Here is a 19,778-nt window from a genome sequence, read left to right on the forward strand (position 1 = left end):
GCCTCAGCCTCCCAAAGAGCTGGGATTACAGGCATAAGCCACTGCCCCTGGCCTTCTAGTATCTTTCTGAGCATCTCTTTATCTGGCCATCTGGCCATTTTTTTTTATTTGCCTGTGAAATACCTGTTCTGCCCTTTGCCCATTTGTCATTGGCTTGTTGGTCTTTTTCTTATTGGGAAGGGATATTTGTTTAAGGCTTTCCTGGAGAACCTGATGACTAGTGAGGTTCACACCAGCAGGTGTGAAGTCCTGATGGAGCTCAACACCCATGTTTTCTAGCTGAGGTCCCAGGAAGGAAAGTGCCCTGTCCAAGGCAGCTAGTGACAGCCCAAATTGCCCAGAACAAGAACAGCATATTAGGATGATATCTTGAGTAAAATAAGGCACAACTTCAAAGAAACTCACATTTATTGTCTCATCTAGTCATTATCATAACACAGCAAGGTGGGTGGGGATGGTTACATTTTTGTCATTCTACAGCTCTGGATTTGTGGGAAATAAATGCACCATCATCCTACTCACCTTGGAAAAATGAAGGCTGTGGGGATGCATAACAATGATAATAGCTAACGCTCATGAATGCTTACCACGTGCTAAGCACTTTTCTAAGCATTATCTATGTATTAATCCAATTAATCCCCACCGTCACTGCATCAGGTAGCACAGCAGTTATTTGTGCTGTTCTCCAAATACTTCCAGGCACATGGCAGATTTGCACTTCCCTGCCCCCTTGGGGTGAGGTGCGGCCATGTGGCTTGCTTTGACTGATGCAGTGTGAGCAGGAGAGACATATGTCACTTCCGGTGATGGGTTACCAGCTTCATGGCTCAGCTTTGCTGTGCTCTCTGCTATGACAACCAGAACAGATCCCGTGTCTCTCCCTATCTCACCTGAGGTGGGCAGGACATACCAGCAATTGGGCAAGTTGAGGGTGATGCTGGCCTGGGTGTCTGACCCAAACTTCATGTAGCCCAGTGTCCCCAGTAAGATATAGAGGATGATGACAATGGACATCCCCAAGTACAGAACAAAAGAAAACTGCTGTGGATGCTTCATCTGGTTTTTGAGAGGCAGAACCTGGAGGGAAAAAAAAAAGTTGGGAAAGAAAAGGTAGAAAGAGATGTGGCCCATTGTGAAGGAGAGGGTTCCCGTACAAGCACAGATGTCCTTCCCCAGGTGGGCCCAGTATCAGAAAGGGGCCTCTCCACATGGCCACACTCCTTTCATTTTCTCTCACGCTTTCTATTGTCAGGAATGCCCTACTTAGTCTTGGTTGATTAGTAAATTCTCAGTCTTCAACGCTTAGCGTGGTATATTAGAGCAGTAGGGACCCTGTATGTGGGTACAGACTTTCCCTTCACCAGGAGAAGATCAGAGTCTGCACCTTTTCATAAATACTATTTATTCAGACATCTGCAACTACAGTTGGCCACTGTAGAGAGCGCTAGGGACCATTCGCGTGAACCCCATCAATCTTACCATACCGACGCCTTCAAATGTGAAGATGGCTGTACCAAAGAACAGCAAGAAGGTCTTCCAGTTTGCCATCAAGGGTAGGTTGCTGGGATATGGAATCCCCTAAAAGAAAGTGGGAGAAGCACATTGGTGTTGTTATGGTGTCGAAGTCATCCCAAATCTTTGCCTGGTAGAAAGCTGGGTCACACCTGACCTCAACAGAGAAAATCAGAAGATACCTAGACCTCAGTCAGCCTTCTAATCTTTTAAATATGATTATTTATTCATTTATATTGTGCTAAAATACACATAACATTTTACCATTTTAACTATTTTAAGTGCACAGTTCAGTAATATGAAGAACATTCACATTGTTGTGTATCCATCACCCCTATCCATCTCCAGAACATTTTCATCGCCCCAAATGGAAACTCTTTATCTATCAAATAATAACGCCCCACTACCCAGCCTCCTGGCAACCCCTGCTCTACTATCTGTCTCTATGAATTGGACTATTCTAGGTACCTCATGTAAGTGGAATCCTATCATATGTATCGTTTCTGTGCCTGGCTTATTTCATTTAGCTTTAGTGTCCTCAAGGTTCATCCACATTGTGGTATGTGTCAGTGTCTCCTCACTTTTTAAGGCTGAATAATATTCCACTCTATATATAGACACCAAATCGTGTTCATCCTTTCATCACTTACTTGGACACTTGGATTATCCCACCCTTTGGCTACTGGGAGCCCGCTCATCTCTACATGTGGAGAAAGTGGAACACAGAGGAGAGGGGAATTGCCCAAGGTCACTATGCAAGTTAGTGGCACAGCGCAGATAAGAATTCAGGTCTCCTGTTTCCCAGCCCTCTAACCCTTAATGTCTCTCCCACACTTCTTTCAGGGCTGTGCAGTCCACTAGTTAGTATAGCAGCTCTCATGAATCTAGGGGGAATGATTATGTTAATAGATTTCTATGGTGGGTAGAATAATGGTTCCCCAAAGATGTTCACATCCTGATCCCCAAAAGATGAGAGTATGTTATGTTACATGGCGAGGGAGAATTAAGTTTTTAGATGGGATTAAGGTTTCCAATCAGCTGACCCTAAAACAAGGAGACGATCCTGGATTATTCGGGTGGGACAAGCATCCTTAAAAGTGGAAGAGGGAGTCAGAAGGGGAAGATCAGAGGGAAGGCAGCATGAGAAAGACTTGGCTTGAGGCTGCTAGCTTTGCAGATGGAAGGGGGCCTGAGCCAAGGCACACAGGCAGCCTCTACAAAGCTGGAGAAGACAAGAGAACAGATTCTCCCCTGGAATCCAGAAAGGAATGCTGCTCTGCCGCACATTAAGTTCAACCTAGCGAGACTCAAGCACTGGAAAATAAATTTGTGTTTTTTCAAGCCACTAGATTTGTGGTAATCTATCACAGCAGCAATACGAAATGAATACAACTCCAGAGACTTTCACTCAAGAAAATGAAAGTATAATGGTGGGATTTCGTGGTCTGTGATAATGGAGCATGGACATGGGAGGCAGTCTGAAATTCATGAAAGAATTACTTTATCAATTTCCTTGTCTATAAATTGCGGATAAAGATACTATAGTTGTTCCTTGGTCTCCATGGGAGAACTAATGTTCCAGGACCTCCCGTGGATACCAAATCTGCAAATGCTCAAGTCCTTGATATAAAATGGTATAATATTTGCATATAACCCATGCTTATGTTTTTTTGAGACGGTCTTGCTCTGTCACCCAGGCTGGAATGCAGTGGTGTGATCATAGCTTACTGTAGCCTTGACCTCAGGGCTCAGGTGATCCATCCACCTCAGCTTCCCAAGTAGCTAGGACTACAGGTGCAAGCCATCATGCCCCACTAATTTTTAAATTTTTTGTAGAGGCAGGATTTTGCTATGTTGTCCAGCTGGTCTTGAACTCCTGGGCTTAAGCAATCCTCCCACCTCAGCCTCCTCAAGTGCTGGGATTACAGGTGTGAGCCACTGTGCCTGGCCAATAGTTGTTAGACCTAATTGTTTCTTAACTTGTATGATTTTTTATTGTTGTATATTTTTAGTGTTTTTTTCTCCCAATAGTTTCCATTTGTGATTGTTCAGATCCATGGATGTGGAAATCATGGATACAGAGTGCCAGCTTTACTTCCAAATTGCATTGCGAAGGTTCAATAAGTTAATGTATGTAAATAATTTGGCACCAAGTAAATAAAATTCCTTTATCATCTGTATTTCTTTTGTCCATCTACCACTTTTACAATTTTTTTGGTGATTTGATTGATGTTTATCTCTCCAAGTAAATGCAACTTCCATGAGAGCAGGCACCCTATTTATTTTTGCTGACCACTGAGTCCCTGGCCCCTTGCACAATGCCAGGATTGCAGAAGGTATTCAGTAATTATTTGTTGAATGACTCATTATTATCCAATGTGACGATGATGATGATGATGAGGATGTTGATGACAATGATGATGATAATACTTAGCTTTTACAACTTGTGGGACAGAAGTGTTCCTAGATGTCATGTTGGCAGGGGCTGCTCAGAGCAGAGGATCACCTTCCTCAGCTTCACCTGCCCATCATGATAACAAACCCTCCTCCCCAGGTGTTTCAGAGACCCAGGACCCTGATCCTTTCTTCCCTATGGCACAGACCTGCATGATATACTCAAAGATCAGAGCCATGCTCCCCAGGGTGGTGATGTTGGCCAATGTCGAGAAGATGGACAGCACCTTGAGGTTCTGGATAAACACCAACAGGATCAGGAAGGGCAGGATTATCAGCATGTAGAAACGAATGTCCAGGATGGGGGTCAGCGTCAGACTCTCCCTGGGCTGGCAGATGTTGGAGGTCACGTGGGCTTCTTCCACCATCTGACATAAAGCACAATGACAGGCAGTGTGGTTGCTACGTAAAACACAGGACACCAATTACATTTGAATTTCAGGTAATTAATGTAACTTTTTAGTATAAATATGCCCCAAATATTGCATAAGACACGCTCATAGTAAAACAAAATCACTACTTATCTGAAATTCTATCGTAACTGGGTGTCGTATATTATTATTTGCCAAATTGGGCAACCCTGTCGGGCCCATGATTGTGACAACCAGAAACCCTTAGAATCATAAAATCTCAAGGCTTTGAGGTTGTTATCTACTCAAACCTTTTCTTCTCCACAAAATGAGTTTCTTTCATACATCCAGAGAAAGAGAATTCATCACACAAGAATATCCTCTTCAAATTTAGATAGCCCTAAAACCTGGGAAGCTCTAAATATTGGTCAGTATCCATCTGCTTGAATATTCCATCTACAATACTTGTCACAGTTCTTTCTGGCTGTTTGGGTGCGCAAAAACAAGGATGCTCCCTCTAATCCACAAAGCCAAGAAAGAAGGCTGTAGTTGATTTGTAATGTCTGATAGGAATGCAATGAGGGGAAGGTGGCAGCTTGTTGGCCTTGTATAGTTAGACATCTTCTACATGACAACCTTAAGATACTCAAAGTAAATGTCGCCAGTGTTTTTCAGGCTAACAATTATCATTGATTTCTGATTGGACATGATTGCAGGCCTCTCTTTCTACCCTGGTTAAACTCTTCAGAAGTTACTTTAGCTCATCTATCCTTTCAAAATGTGATTCCCAGGACTGAGAGAGCTCCTAAGCGTGGTCTGATCTAAGAGTAGAAATGAAGTTCTCTCCGCCCATGACCCTAACACAATATTTTTGCTAATGTAGCCTCAGCAGCAGGAGGTCTGCTTTTCTCCCACTCTGCCCAGAAGAGGCCTCTTTACCTGTTGTAAATTGTCTGCCATAAACATAAAATAAACATTGCAGAAGCCCAGCTGGGTGATGACTAATAAGAAGCTGACAGTGTACCTGGGAAGGAAAGAAAGAGGCAGACGGAGGAAACAAAAGCTAAAATTATTTCTTAAGAATGTTTACTATTTGAAACAATTATTTTTGTTATTATTTTTAAATTTTTCCCTACTTTCTTTTATTTTGAAAAATTTTTAAGCCAAAAAGTTGAAAGGACAGTATAATTAACATCCATGTACCCTTTAACTAAATATACCAGTTGTTAATTTTTGGCCCCAAATTGCATTACATATATATATATGTATATGTATATATGTATTCATTCGTCTATACACACACACACACCACATGCACACACACACACATACACACACACTTTTTTTCAGAATCATTTGAAAGTCAATTGCAGGTCACTTTGGAAGGCCAAGGCAGGTGGATCATTGAGGTCAGGAGTTCAAGACCAACCTGACCAACATGGTGAAACCCCGTCTCTACTAAAAATACAAAAATTAGCCAGGTGTGGTGGCAGGCAACTGTAAATCCCAGCTACTTGGGAGGCTTGGGCAGGAGAATTGCTTGAACCCTGAAGGTGGGGGTTGCAGTGAGCTGAGATGTTGCCACTGCACTCCAGCCTGGGTGACAGAGCCAAATTCCATCTCAAAAAAAAAAAAAAAAAAGAAAGAAAAAGTCAATTGCAGGTATCCTAACACTTAAACCTTAAATTCTTAAGACTGTAATAGCCAGAAAATCAACTTCAATATCTTCATATATATACATATATGCAGTTTCTATTTTATACATATATACAGTTTCTATTTTAAATACACTCATTCATTGGTATCCAGGACCCCTTACAAATTCAAAATCTGCAGATGCTCAAGTCTCTTACATAAAAATGAGTTAGTATTACACCAATTCTCTCCAAAGTACCTTTTGTAGTTATTTTATTTTTTAATTCAGGATCTAATGAAGGTTTGTATATTGCATTTGGCTACATCTCTAGCCAAGTGGGAGAATCACTTGAGCCCAGGAGGTTGAGGCTGCAGTGAGCCATGATCGTACCACTACACTCTAGCCTGGGAAACAGAGTGAGAATCTGCCTCAAAAAAAAAAAAAGAAATTATTGTTAATTTTGTAAGAGATGATGATGGTATGATGATTATACTTTTTAAAGTTATTATCTGTTAGAGCTACATACTGAATTATTTTATTTTATTTTATTTTTTGAGACAGAGTCTCAGTGTGTTTTCATCACATTGGCTTTGTTTGAAGAGTATAGGCCAATTGTCTTATAGAATGCCCCACATTGCGGGCTTGTATGATTGCTTCCTCGTGATTAAATTCAGGGGAGCACTTTTAGCAAGAATACTACAGAGGTGATAGTTTTGCACCTCTATTTCATCATATTGGGAGGCACATGATATCCTGTTGTTTTGCTTTGTTGGTGACTGCCAGATCTCCTATTGGAAATGTACATTTTCCCTTTGTAATCTGTGGGGTAAAACTTTGAGATGGCATGATTATCCTGTTCCTCAAACCAATGGTTTTACCATTCACTGATGTTCCTTGCTTGAATCATTAGTGGTTGCAAGGTGGTGGCTTTCTAAGTCTATGTATCATTTCTTCTAAATTTATTAGCTGGTTTTTAAGAGAGATATATTGTTTTCTCCTCTTTTTTTGGCATCACAACAGACACATGTTAATTATTTCTAAATTTAATATCTTATACTCTGTTACTGCCATTATTCTTTTGGGTTCTTAAATTACTCCAAATTTGGAGATGCATTTTTCTAAAAGAACAAAAATATGTTCCTTTACTTAGATGATAATGTTTAGATAAGGGCTTTTCAAAATTGGCTTGTAGTATCAACCAATTTGTTGGTTGAGGCCTATGTTAAAAATACAGGCTCCTGGTTCTCATATCATCCTATTGAGTCAGAATCTTGGCAGTGTCACATGTGACTTCAGAATAATATCTTTTTCTGTCTATCTTAGGAAGATTTTCAAACATATACAAAAGCAATGAATAATTTAATGAATATAACGAGAATTTAACGAGAATAATTTCATGAATTCACATGTGCTCATCCCAGCTTCAACAATGAACTTTTTGCCACTTGTTCTCTATCTCTTCAGCCCCATCACACACATACTGAATTTGTCGGTGTATTTGTAGCAAACCAGAGACCCCAAGTTATTTCACCTGTAAATAATTCAGTATGTGCCGGGCGCAGCGGCTCACGCCTGTAGTCCCACAACTTTGCAAGGCCGAGGCGGGCGGATCACGAGGTCAGGAGACCGAGACCATCCGGGCTAACACGGTGAAACCCATCTCTACTAAAAATACAAAAAATTAGCCGGGCATGGTGGCGGGCGCCTGTAGTCCCAGCTACTCAGGAGGCTGAGGCAGGAGAATGGTGTGAACCCGGGAGGTGGAGCTTGCAGTGAGCCGAGATCACGCCACTGCACTCCAGACTCTGTCTCAAAAAAAAAAAAATAATAATAATAATAATTCAGTATGTAGCTGTAATAGATAATAACTTTAAAAAGTATAATCATCATACCATCATCATCTCTTACAAAATTAACAATAATTTCTTTTTTTTTTTTTGAGACAGATTCTCACTCTGTTTCCCAGGCTAGAGTGTAGTGGTGCAGTCATGGCTCACTGCAGCCTCAACCTCCTGGGCTCAAGTGATCCTCCCACCTCAGCCTCCTGAGTAGCTGGATCCACAGGTGTGTGCTACCAGGCCTGGCTATTTAAAAAAATTTTTGTGGAGATGGGGTCCCAACATTTTGCCTAGGCTGTCTTGACACCTGGTCTCAAGAGATCCTCCCACCTTGACCTCTCAAGGTGTTGGGATTACAGGCATGAGCCATTGTGCTTGGCCAATAATTTCTTTATACCATCTAATATTCAGTCCATATTCAGATTTCTCCAATTCTCTCAAAAATATCTGTCTTACAGTTGGTTTCCAAACAAGTCTACACATTGTATTTTGTTAAGTTTCTTAAGTTTTTTAAACTGCTATATTCCTCTTGCCCTGTTTATTTTTTCCTTGCAACTTTTAATTTTTTGTTTGCTGCTGAAGATACCAGATCATTTGTCCTGTAGTATATCCTATTTTTTCTATTTGGTTGGTGACTTCCTCATGATGCTATTTATCTTGTTCCTCTATCCCCCATGCTTCCTATAAATGGATATTAGATCTAGTGGCTTGAATAAATGGAGGTTTCAAATTTATTTTTGAAATATCAGAGGTGGTACTACTCCGTACTCCCTACTGTGGGCTATTATGAGACACACATAGCTAGCTGTCATGTATATAAATATGAGATGCTAAGATGAGTACATGGGGTCAGGTAGCATCAGTGCATTCTCCCTTTATAAAGCTTCCCAGTGACCATTCCTCTAACAGCTTGAGCATCCATTAATGACCACTGCCTCCATGGAATGGGCAGTTTTTGTTTGTTTGTTTGTTTGTTTGTTTGTTTTGAGATGGAGTCTCACTCTGTCACCCAGGCTGGAGTGCAATGGTGCGATCTCAACTCACTGCAACCTCTGCCTCCTGGGTTCAAGTGATTCTCCTGCCTCAGTCTCCTGAGTAGCTGGGATTACAGGCACCCACCACCAAGCCTGGCTAATTTTCATATTTTTAGTAGAGACAGGGTTTCGCCATGTTGGTCAGGCTGGTCTCAAACTCCTGACCTCAGTTGATCCACCCGCCTCAGCCTCCCAAAGTGCTGGGATTACAGGCGTGAGCGACCACACACGGCCAAGGAATGGGCAGTTTTTAATCAAGCTCCTCAGGTATCTCTTAGTAAATTAAAGATGACAAATTATTACTTTAAATATTTTTTAAATGTTTCTAACTCTTTCTCATGACCTCATCTAATCATTAGAGTGGCTCCTGATCAGGAGATCAATGACCTACTGAGAATCCCGAGAGAGGAGCTGCAAAGGAATCTTAGCAGCCACAATTTGACTCACTACCTCCTGAGGGACTTTGCTGGGGGAAGGCTCCAATGTTACGTTCTTGGTCAAATCTCTGCTCCACCCATATCAATGTCCATGCCTTTGGATATGTTATTTTATCTTTATAAGCCTATATTTCCAGGACAATAAAAACCCACCCTGCCTACCTCACAAGGCTGTTGAGAGGAACAGAGGAGCTAAGACATAGAAAACCATTTTGTACACCGTTAACTTTTTATCAAGGCAGGGAACAACCTGAACGTTCACCTTAGGGGAATAAGCAAATGAAATGGATATACATCCACACTAGGGAACACTGTGAGCCTTAAAAAATAATGAGGTAGGCTGGGCGAGGTGGTTCACACCTATAATCCCAGCACTTAGGGAGGCTGAGGCAGGCGGGTCATCTCAGGTCAGGAGTTCAGGACCAGCCTGGCCAACATGGTGAAACCCCGTCTCTACTAAAAACACAAAAATTAGCCGGGTGTGGTGGTGGGCGCCTGTAATCCCAGCTACTCAGGAGGCTGAGGAAGGAGAACTGCTTGAACCCAGGAGGTGGAGGTTGCAGTGAGCTGAGGTCGCGCCATTGCACTCCAGCCTGAGCAACAAGAGTGAAACTCTGTCCCTCCCCCCCAAAAATGAGGTTCATTTATATGTTCCAACATGAAAAAATAGGGATATACTGTTAGATGAAAAATCAAATTTTCAGAAATTATCCTAAGTAATGTATAAGAAAATAGAAAGCAAATTATGTACTTCCATTCACACACATATATTGATGTACATGAAGAGAAAAAAAGTCTAAAGGAATATTTACTAACTAGATTTCAATGATTACCTTATGGGTACAGAGTGAGATGGGGGATGGGGTTATTGAGGTGATTATCTCTATTGTTTGATAGTTTACAATAAGAGCATATTCATTTAAAACCTGTGTAAGTAGAAATAAAGAAAAGTGATATGATGATTTCTGTTGTTACTACTACGACCTCTGTGACTACTACCTTCCCCACACTGCATGGGCCCTCAGCCAGGTGTTCGGGCAGGTTTCAAGGCCGTACATCGTGGCCTCTCCATAGTTCACAAAAGTCTTTTGCAGTCTAGGGGGAAAGAACAAACAATGCATAATTTAAAACATTTTTGTTAAAGGTACAGTTTTCTCCCAAAGTGAGGGATTTTTATGTATTTGTGTGTGAGCATGAAGCCTTCTGTCAATTTTCTCACAGTGATCTACTTTATACTTTAACAACTTTCAGGAGTTTGCCTTTTTTTCCTTTTTTGCAATTATCCCTTTAAGCACAAATATTTAACTGACTATCATTGGATTTATTCTTCTTGAGTAAGCGGTAGCTGTGCATTGACGTAGATCTGCAAAGCAGGAAAGGGGATATGGAGGGGGAGAGGAGGAGGGAGGGGAAGAGGTGGTGTGGGTGTGGCCAGGCCAGTGATTCCCTCCTTCCCATTGCTGATGGTGTCAGAACACTTGAGATCCTGGCCTGGGCCAGACCCCTCACAAAGGTGATACTCGGGATCCTGCCCAGCCCCCTGTAGGATGTGATGCCCAAGTTCCAGCCTATTCCTCTTCCCATGTCCCTCTTTCTCAACCCTTTTAAGGGTGGAGCAGGCCCTGCTGCAGAAACACCTTTGGCTGGAGCAAGTGGAAACAGCAGCAGGTTGCCCAGATCCTGGAAGCACGGCATAAATTGCAGGACTGAGGGGAACAAGTGGGAGAGAGGAAGGGCTCCAGCCTTCTTCAGATACCAGAGTTTAAATCCCAACATGACCCTCAGGTAGCCAGACATGTAGAGCCAGTCTCTTGAGATCTCTGGGCCCCAGTTTTCTTCACATGCAGTCTGGATTTTGGGGGAAGAGACAGTGAGAGACGGATATAGAGATGTGCTGGAACATGGCATTTTTGTTACTGCTCACTGTGATAGGCATTTTCAATACAAATGAGGTCACCTTGCATAGAACTGGCAAGGATATGAATCTGAGGGTTGCAAATTCAGAAGCTATGGGATCAGACAGGTACTGGTGATCTGGTGGGTGACAGGGGCTGAGTATAAGAGACAGTAGGGAGCATTGGAGACTGTGGCAAACCAGAATAACACATCCCATTGTAAAAGGGATTGCTCAGGACTTGCCTCTAGAAGCACATCTAAAAAATGAAGGCTCAGAAGCAGTCGGTTGTCTAACTGATTAAGAAGGCAGAGATTTTTTTGTTTTGTGAATGTGAATGTGAAATCTCCAATTCACATTTTGTGAATGTGAATTTTTTTTTTTTTTTTTTGAGACAGAGTTTTCACTCTTGTTGCCCAGGCTGGAGTGCAATGGCGCGATCTCGGCTCACCAAAACCTCCGCCTCCCGGGTTCAAGCGATTCTCCTGCCTCAGCCTCCCGAGTAGCTGGGATTACAGGCATGCGCCACCACGCCTGGCTAATTTTGTATTTTTAGTAGAGATGGGGTTTCTGTATGTTGGTCAGGCTGGTCTCGAACTCCTGACCTCAGGTGGTCTGCCTGCCTCGGCCTCCCGAAGTGCTGGGATTATAGGTGTGAGCCGCTGCACCCGGCCGAAATCTCCAGAGTTTAAACATTGACTAAAAAATAAAACTGTGAAGTCCCCCAAAACATAACTGAAGGCCATAGCCAACTCTCAGGCCATCACTCTGCAACCTCTATATTAGAAAAAATAAAAGACAAGTCATCAGAGAAAAAAAAAAATCAGAGAAAGGCTTTCAGAAATGGCCTGATGTCAGAAGCTTATCTGGTGATATAATGATCCCAGAAGGCTTGAGGGAAGAGAAGATTTGCAAAATGGTGAACAGTGGAGTCACAGTAGGTCTTTGAATACTGGCTCTGCCACTTCCCAGCTATACGACCCTGGGCAAGGCATTTAAACTTCAGTTTACTCATCTGTAAAATGGGAATAAAAATAGTGCCTATCATAGACTTACTGTGCGGAGTAAACAAGGCTTGCAAGGCTCTTGGCATGATAACCGCAGTGTAATTGCACAATACATTTAACTACGGAATGAGTAAATGCTCTTAAAAGCGTTTTGTGAGCAGGAAAGTGCTCTGAGAGTTAGGTGTGACTGATATGTACTCCAGGTACACCTATTTGGGTTATGATAATTAGGCTTTATGGAGAGTTTTGTTTACCATCCCTACTTTGACTTTTGAGACCTTTCTTCACATTTACGAGGACCTATTTGGTTTTGCATGCCTTGGGAGTAGCTGAGCGCTGTGGATCTCTGCATTCTTTGTTTTTACTGCATTTGTCTTTTCTTTCTGAAATTGTTTTTGCATTAAAGTTTCAAATACATAAACATTGATTATTATAAGTATGCTTTGATAATGACTGAAATCATTGTGAATGCTTCTTTTCAGTAAGTATGCTTTTTACTTTTACTAACATTGCATGGAACAAATTACCCTGACAAGGTGTGGGTATTGGAGTGGGAGAAGGTTGGGGATGGGGAAGCTAAAAGGAAGAGAAGAAAGTCTCTGTCTCAAATCAATAGAGTAATTTATATAGTGCTTTTGCATCTTTTATCACTTTCGATGCTTTCAGTTAAGGAGATCTGGGCTCAGGGGGATGCAGGAATTTGACAGTCATCCAGCTTGTTAGCAGCAGCGTTAGATCTGTGCCTAGAGTCTCTAATTGGGACTCTCTGTCATGCTCTCCTTGCCTTTATAGAATCCAGAGTGGTAGGAAGGTGGCCTGGAGCAGTGGCCGAATTAATTGGGTCAGTGGTCAAAAGAAACGCAACACACCCTCAGAGGGGCCCCAGTGCTGGAATGAGAGAGAAGCAGGCCTCTGACCTCTGGCTGAGGTGTTGAGCACAGTTCAACAGGATGACCATGCAGTGCACGGTGAGGACCCCGATGGCCAGAAGGCTGACAGGACCGACCTGGAGGGGAGAGGAGAGAGGGGGAAGTGAGCCAGAAATGATCACTCCCATTCCCTGGCCCTCTCACAGTCTGTGTGCTGGGGCCTGTTGCATAATAAAACTGTCTTTGGGGTGACAGACCCAGCCTGAATGTCCTCATGCTCCCAGATGCTAGAATTTGAATGCTCTTCTTAGCATCCCTGTAGAGTGGCTGCCCAACTTCTGCTAGGATACTTCCAGTGACAGAGAGCTCATTACCTTCCCACATAGCCCATGCATTTTCTCATTTTCCTTGAGTTCTACCAGTTTAGAGTCCCTCGTGGTAAATTTATTTTGTCTGACACACCCTGGCCCTCACTTCCTCCAAGATGATTGAGGGCCAAGGTGTTCTTATGACTCAGTTCTCTTCCTCTAGTACAGAGTTTATCAACAGGTGCCCTATTGACATTTTGGGGCAGATAATTATTTGTTATCAGGAGCTGTCTTTTGCATTATAGGATGTTTAGCAGCTTTCCTGAGCCTCTACCCACTAGGTGTCAGAGACTCTTCCCCCAGATTGTGGCAACCAAAAATGTCTGTAGAGATTGTAAAGGTCTTTGGCTAGGGTAGCAGGGGCTGGTGCAAAATGATCCCAAGTTGGGGATCACTACTGTAGTGTGTCTAATTTGTCAAATTCCTTTTAAAAAGTGGGGCTGATTACTAATTATATCTTCCAGAGGTGATCAGAAGGGTATAAACGGGGACCCTCTCACATCCTTTGTTCTGAACACTTGTGTCTTTATAGATGTGACCTATCACAAAGACATAAATGAGGGATCAAGAGCACCACTAGACTCCACTGGAATGCAGGCTTCATGCAGCAGAGACTCTCATGTCTTGTTTGCTTCTATATTCCCAGGGGCTACAAATGCACAGGGTAGATAGGTGCTCAATAAATATTTCTCAAATGAATCATGGCCAGAGGTTCTGGTGGGAGATGAAAGGTAAAGAAATCATCTAATGACTGAGGAAGCAAATATCAAAGAATAAAAGCATTGTCTTAAAAGCAAGTACCACCCTGGCAAAGATAGTTTGGCTGAAGACCATGTTTTTTTGTAGAAGCTCTAGAACCCAGAGGATTCCAAAGGGGAGAGTCCAGTCTCTGGGTTGGAACCACTGAAGATCAGAAGTCATGACAGAGGAAGCAAGGGTCTCACCTTCTTTAGACATGGGAGCCAGTTACCAGGCCTGGAGATAAGAAAAGATTCACTCCAATGAAATGGAATTATATATTTGGTATCTATTCCATTCAGTAGATGTTAATGGAAACTTGCTGTGTGCCAGTCCCTACAGAGGCTACCGTGGGGAGGTGCAAAGGGAAATCAGACAGTTTTTGCCCACAGAGCTTTCAATTAAATGAGGAAGGCGAGTCTATTAAAAAATAAATATGTCGACCGGACGAGGTGGCTCATACCTGTCATCCCAGCACCTTGCGAGGCCGAGATGGGCCAATCACCTGAGGTCAGGAGTTTGAGACCTGCCTGGCCAACATGATGAAAACCTCTCTACAAAGAATACAAAAATTAGCTGGGCGTGGTGGCTCACAACTGTAATCCCAGCTACTCGAGAGGCTGAGGCAGGAGAATCGCTTGAACCCGGGAGGCGGAGGTTGCAGTGAGCCAAGATTGTGCCACTGCACTCCAGCCTGGGAGACAGAGCAAGACTCTGTCTCAATAAATAAATAAATAAATAAATAAATAAATAATAACTTATCTTCATAAGTGCTTTAAGAATCCCAGGTAAGGTAGATATAAATGGTAGAAAAATACAAAGTGAGGATGGCATTAGTGATCATAAGAAAGAGTAAAGTTTTAGAGAGGAGGCACTTTAAAAAGACAGAAACGAGGGGGCAGGAACAGCACAGGAAAGGAGAAAGAGGTAGGCTGGTGTGGGGAGAGTGGATTGGTGGGATTGATGGAGGCGTCTATCTTCATGTCCAAGACACTTTCTCATGCGCCCTCAAGTAGTTTGGAACAGGAGTCACACACTCAAATGCCTGCAGGGATTGGGCTGTTAATGCAAATGACGAAATGAGCTACATGTGATCCTAGGGAGTGGGGAGGACTGCGGGGAGAATTGTGGCAAAGTAGAGTCAGATGAGCATGGTGAGTCTTTAAGAGTAATGGTGTGCCCCCTCCAGGGATGCTCAGGTTGGACCCAGGTTGGCTCCAGGGGATTGAGGCCAACAGGCACATTTCCAATTGCAGAGGGTACCCCCAAATTGCCCATTGATAACAGTGTGAAGGCCTTCGGGACCTATCACCCCCTTCCGCAAATGAGCAAACCTAGTTCCCATCCCACATATGCCTCTTACCAACAAGCCGGCATTCTTTATGGCCAGGGGAAGCCCCAGGAGCCCTGTGCCAATGTTGCATTTCAACAAGTGGATCAAAGTTTGCATCATCCTGTGGTGGGGAGAGTAGGGAGACAGAGGGTACCGTTAGTGGAAGGGAAGCATGGCCAGAAACTCAGCCTCCTTCTGGCATCTCCAGAGCGCCTGATAGGAAGAGGGGCAAAACCTGATGAGGTGGACTTGGAGACAACTCTCAGTTCTAGGGGTCTGTCCTGGAACATCTGATCTGGGGATGGTGCTAGTTCAAGTGACTCAACAAATCTTTAATACACACTAGGCTCTAAAGGAAATAAAAATTGCTACCATTCTGGATAACACTCTAGTACTGGTTGGTTCATTAATTCATCCAGTGATTTCTTTGATGAGTTATTCTCTCAAATAACATTTATTGTGACCTAATACATGTCTAGCAGTTAGATAGACAATGGAAACATTAGTAATAGTTGCCTCAGTCTACAGTGAGACATCAGGTTATTTATTAACTCACTCACTAGAAACAAAAATCTACCATATATGGGATATTTACTGGTTTTAGTTTACTCCTTCATCCATTTGTTCAACCAATATTCATTGTGAATATGAATTGCTTGTGCGCTCTCTCTCTCTCTCTCTCTCTCTCTATATATATATATATATATATATGAAATGAGCTGCATGTGATGCTAGGGAGTGGGGAGGACTGTGGGGAGAATTGTGGCAAAGTAGAGTCAGATGAGCATGGTGATATATATATATATTATATATATATGAATTGCTATATATCGACATTATGCACTGGGTAAAATTTAATAATTTAATAACAATTGTTACTGTGCATGTAGAGTACTTATGATGGTCCCAGCAGGGTGCTAGGGCCTAGGGTTCTAAATATTCTTCACACCTGTGCTGGCAGCTCCTGCCCAGGCAGCTCCAATCCTGATGTGGATTGGGTAGGAAAGGTGGGAACAGGATCATGAAAACAGAATCAAAAAGGAACTTAAATAAAAAGTACATGCGTAAGCATTGAACCCAGAGATAGGAGCACTTAATTCTGAGTTCCAGCTCTGCCGCTAACCTACTGTGTTTGGTTACTACTTTGGGAAGCCCTTAGCTGCTTTGATCCTGTTTCACTGCCAAAAAAGGGAGAAAATTCTAGTTTTGCCTATGTCCCAGGGAAGCTGTAAGACTCAAAAGAGGTAACAACATGATGAATCATGGAATCATGAAGTGCTTCACAGATGTGAGCATCATCATTGTCATATCATTGTCTCATCATCATCATCATCCTCACTGCCACCTTTGGTTTGGCCTTCATGGTGCTCATTTGTTAGAAAGCGCATCCTTCAAGAGGAAGAAGAATTGGGATGATAGGAAAAAGGCAAGCATGGGCTGGTTTAAGCAAGTAGAAGTGCCCCCTCCACCCAAGAACAAAAGGGTACCTTGAAGATGCCATTGGGAGATACAGATGAAGTCTCAGGCTAAGACAGAGAATGCCCTTTTGCCACACTTAAATTGTCTGCAGGTGGCCAGGAGAGCCAAAACCAACTGCCCAAGTGAGTCCAGCAGAGACAGTGCTCACACCTCTTTGTCTTATCCATTAGGGAGTCATGGCAAGGGACTAGGAAGAAGCTGTAACCAACCAGGTCTTTGCATTTCAATGCTGACCTGAGAGAGGGTTGGGTTGAGAGAACAGGTGGACTGTTGGGGACTTCTGTGACTTCAGTCTATTGAGTGAAGTCTATTGACCTAACTTCTGTTAGGGCAGTCTATTCACCTAAGGATGGGGAGCGTGGGCACCCATTGTCCCTTTACTTCCAAGAGATAACTTTTATTTCTTGATAACTGTAATTTGTCAATTCTTAAGTAGTAATTTCTCCAAAAGATGTCCCATTTCCCACCCTCTGCTCTTTTTTCCTTTGTCTCTCACTTCTTTCCCATGACAGCATCAATGTCTTGCCCCTATTTGAATCAGATATTGTGGGAAAGGTGAGACAAGGTTTCGGAGGAACCACTGTGCCTTAGCTGACAGCATTTACCCATCTGGACCTTGAAGCATAAATAGATGTTGCAAGCTCCCCTGAGACTTAAAAAATTGGGTTTATATTTTTTCTCGAAAACTATACAATTGCTATTATAAAAGGAAATTCCAAAATCCCACCAATGGAAAATAACCACACATTATAATTAGCCCTCCTCTGGGCATCTTTATTTGCTCTAAATGCACCGAATTTTACATAAAGAGAACCGCTATACATGCTGGATCCTCAACTAATTTTCTGTATGAATAAATGTGCTACACACTTTCCATGTCCATACATTTCCTCCATCACTTGTAATGACTGTATCATATTCTACTGTATGTTTGTTTCATATGTTAACCTTTCTCTTAATGTTTCCAAGTTTTCAATATTATTGAAACTGCCTTTGCAAAATTATAACTGAGGAAATTAAGACAGCGAAAGAAATCAGACCTAACCAACTCCATCTTGCTTCTAACCTTTAAGATGTCCTTGTTTATTCCTGGACATAGGCTGAACTAACTTTGGGAAGGAATTCATTTCATGGTTTGACTATTGATATCACCCCTTTCCCAAAAAGACCCCCTTCTTGCCTGGGGACCATTCTGCCTTTGCAGGACTAACAAATTAGCTATAAGATTGGAAATTACAGTTTAGGGGTCATGCAGCCTCTGGCTCCAGGAGTCTAAACCTCCCCAAATTGTTCTTGGGGATAACATCACATTGTAAAATCTAAGATCAGTGCTTGAGTTACTTTGCAGACCCTGCACTCTGATGGACCATCTGAAACCACCCAGACCGGTCATCTGGCTCAACCAGTTCTGCCATCCCGCCCAAGAACAGAAAACAGCAAGAAAAACTCACTTCGAGCCCCTGTGATTCCATCTCCAACCTGATCAATCAGCACTCCCCACTTCCCAAGCTCCTACCCACCAAATTATCTTTAAAAACTCTAATTACCGAATGCTCAGGGAGACCGATTTGAGTGATAATAAAACTCCGGTCTCGAGCTTGCAGTGAGGTGAGATCGCGTCACTGCACTCCAGCCTGGGCGACAGAGCAAGGCTCCGTCTAAAAAAAAAAAAAAAAACCTCCAGTCTCTTGCACAGCAGATTCTGCATGAATTACTCTTTCTCCATTGCAATTCCCCTGTCTTGATAAATCGTCTCTGTCTAGGCAGAGGGCAAGGTGAACCCATTGAGTGGTTACATTATAACAAGTGCTTTGATAAAAATTATGCACTCTTGTGCTATTATTTCATTAGAAAAAATTCCTAGAGGGGTATTATTAATCAAAGGGTATATTTATTTATATTTCATTATACTTTAAAGAACTAGATTGCAATACTTACAGTACAAAATTCAAAAGATAAAACACAATAATCCAAATCCTTATGAAACAAATATAAATCTCTTTTCTCTCAGCCTCCAAATTCTCTTCCCCAGAGGCAACCACTGCTGTCAGTTTTGTGTGTGTGCACGAGTTGTATACTTTCAGACAGCATTTGCCAAATAAATATTTGTATGTTTTACACAAATGACATTTTACGATTTGACCTGTAACATTGCCATCTAGAAAGATACCAATTTAATTCTTCCCAAAAGATGAGAGAGGGCATTTCCTGATATCCTTATCAACACTGGGGATTGTCATTGATAATCTCTTTGTGCCCACAGTTGTTACCGATCTGATGATTACCAGATAGCAGTGTGATTGACAGTAAGTCCTAGAAGAAGAGTTCTGTCGAAATCATGTCCTTTGCAGGGACATGGATGGAGCTGGAAGCCAGTATACTCCGCAAACTAACAAAGGAACAGAAAACCAAACACTGCATGTTCTCACTTGTAAGTGGGAGCTGAACAATGAGAACACATGGACACAGGGAGGAGAAGTAGACAAACAGTGGGGCTGGTTGGGGATGGGGGGCAGGGGAAGGGAGAGCATCAGGATAAATAGCTAAGGTATATGGGGCTTAATACCTAGGTGATGGGTTGATAGGTGCAGCAAAACCACTATGACACACGTTTACCTATGTAACAAACCCGCATGTCCTGTACATGTATCCTGGAGCTTAAAATTAAATTAAATTAAATTTAATTTAAAAAACAGAGAGAAGAGTTCCATGTGTCTGAGTTTGGGGCAGTAAAGGTGGAGACGTGGGGTTAGCACCTTTTGTTTTCTGGATGGATGGCATGGGGGGTTGGGGAGAAGAGGCAGAGAGAATAATGGCAGATGTGTGAGG

General features: G+C 42.5%; 1 protein-coding gene across 2 annotated transcripts in view; it reads right to left on the reverse strand.

The window, feature by feature from the left end:
- SLC36A3 (solute carrier family 36 member 3) overlaps nucleotides 1–19,778 on the reverse strand; it is a 33,826-nt gene that overhangs the window by 7,379 nt on the left and 6,669 nt on the right. The window contains exons 2-9 of one of the 2 annotated variants that reach the window (XM_008954431.5): nucleotides 15,501–15,591; nucleotides 13,080–13,168; nucleotides 10,261–10,356; nucleotides 5,817–5,936; nucleotides 5,256–5,343; nucleotides 4,116–4,334; nucleotides 1,480–1,578; nucleotides 911–1,077 (exon numbers count right to left, since the gene is read on the reverse strand). In XM_008954431.5, coding sequence (XP_008952679.1) covers nucleotides 911–1,077; nucleotides 1,480–1,578; nucleotides 4,116–4,334; nucleotides 5,256–5,343; nucleotides 5,817–5,936; nucleotides 10,261–10,356; nucleotides 13,080–13,168; nucleotides 15,501–15,591 — 969 coding nt within the window. The remainder of the gene's footprint in view (nucleotides 1–910; nucleotides 1,078–1,479; nucleotides 1,579–4,115; nucleotides 4,335–5,255; nucleotides 5,344–5,816; nucleotides 5,937–10,260; nucleotides 10,357–13,079; nucleotides 13,169–15,500; nucleotides 15,592–19,778) is intronic. The other variant, XM_003828993.5, reaches the window with a different exon arrangement.

This window comes from Pan paniscus, chromosome 4, assembly GCF_029289425.2.
Source record: "Pan paniscus chromosome 4, NHGRI_mPanPan1-v2.0_pri, whole genome shotgun sequence".
NCBI classification, from domain to species: domain Eukaryota; kingdom Metazoa; phylum Chordata; class Mammalia; order Primates; family Hominidae; genus Pan; species Pan paniscus.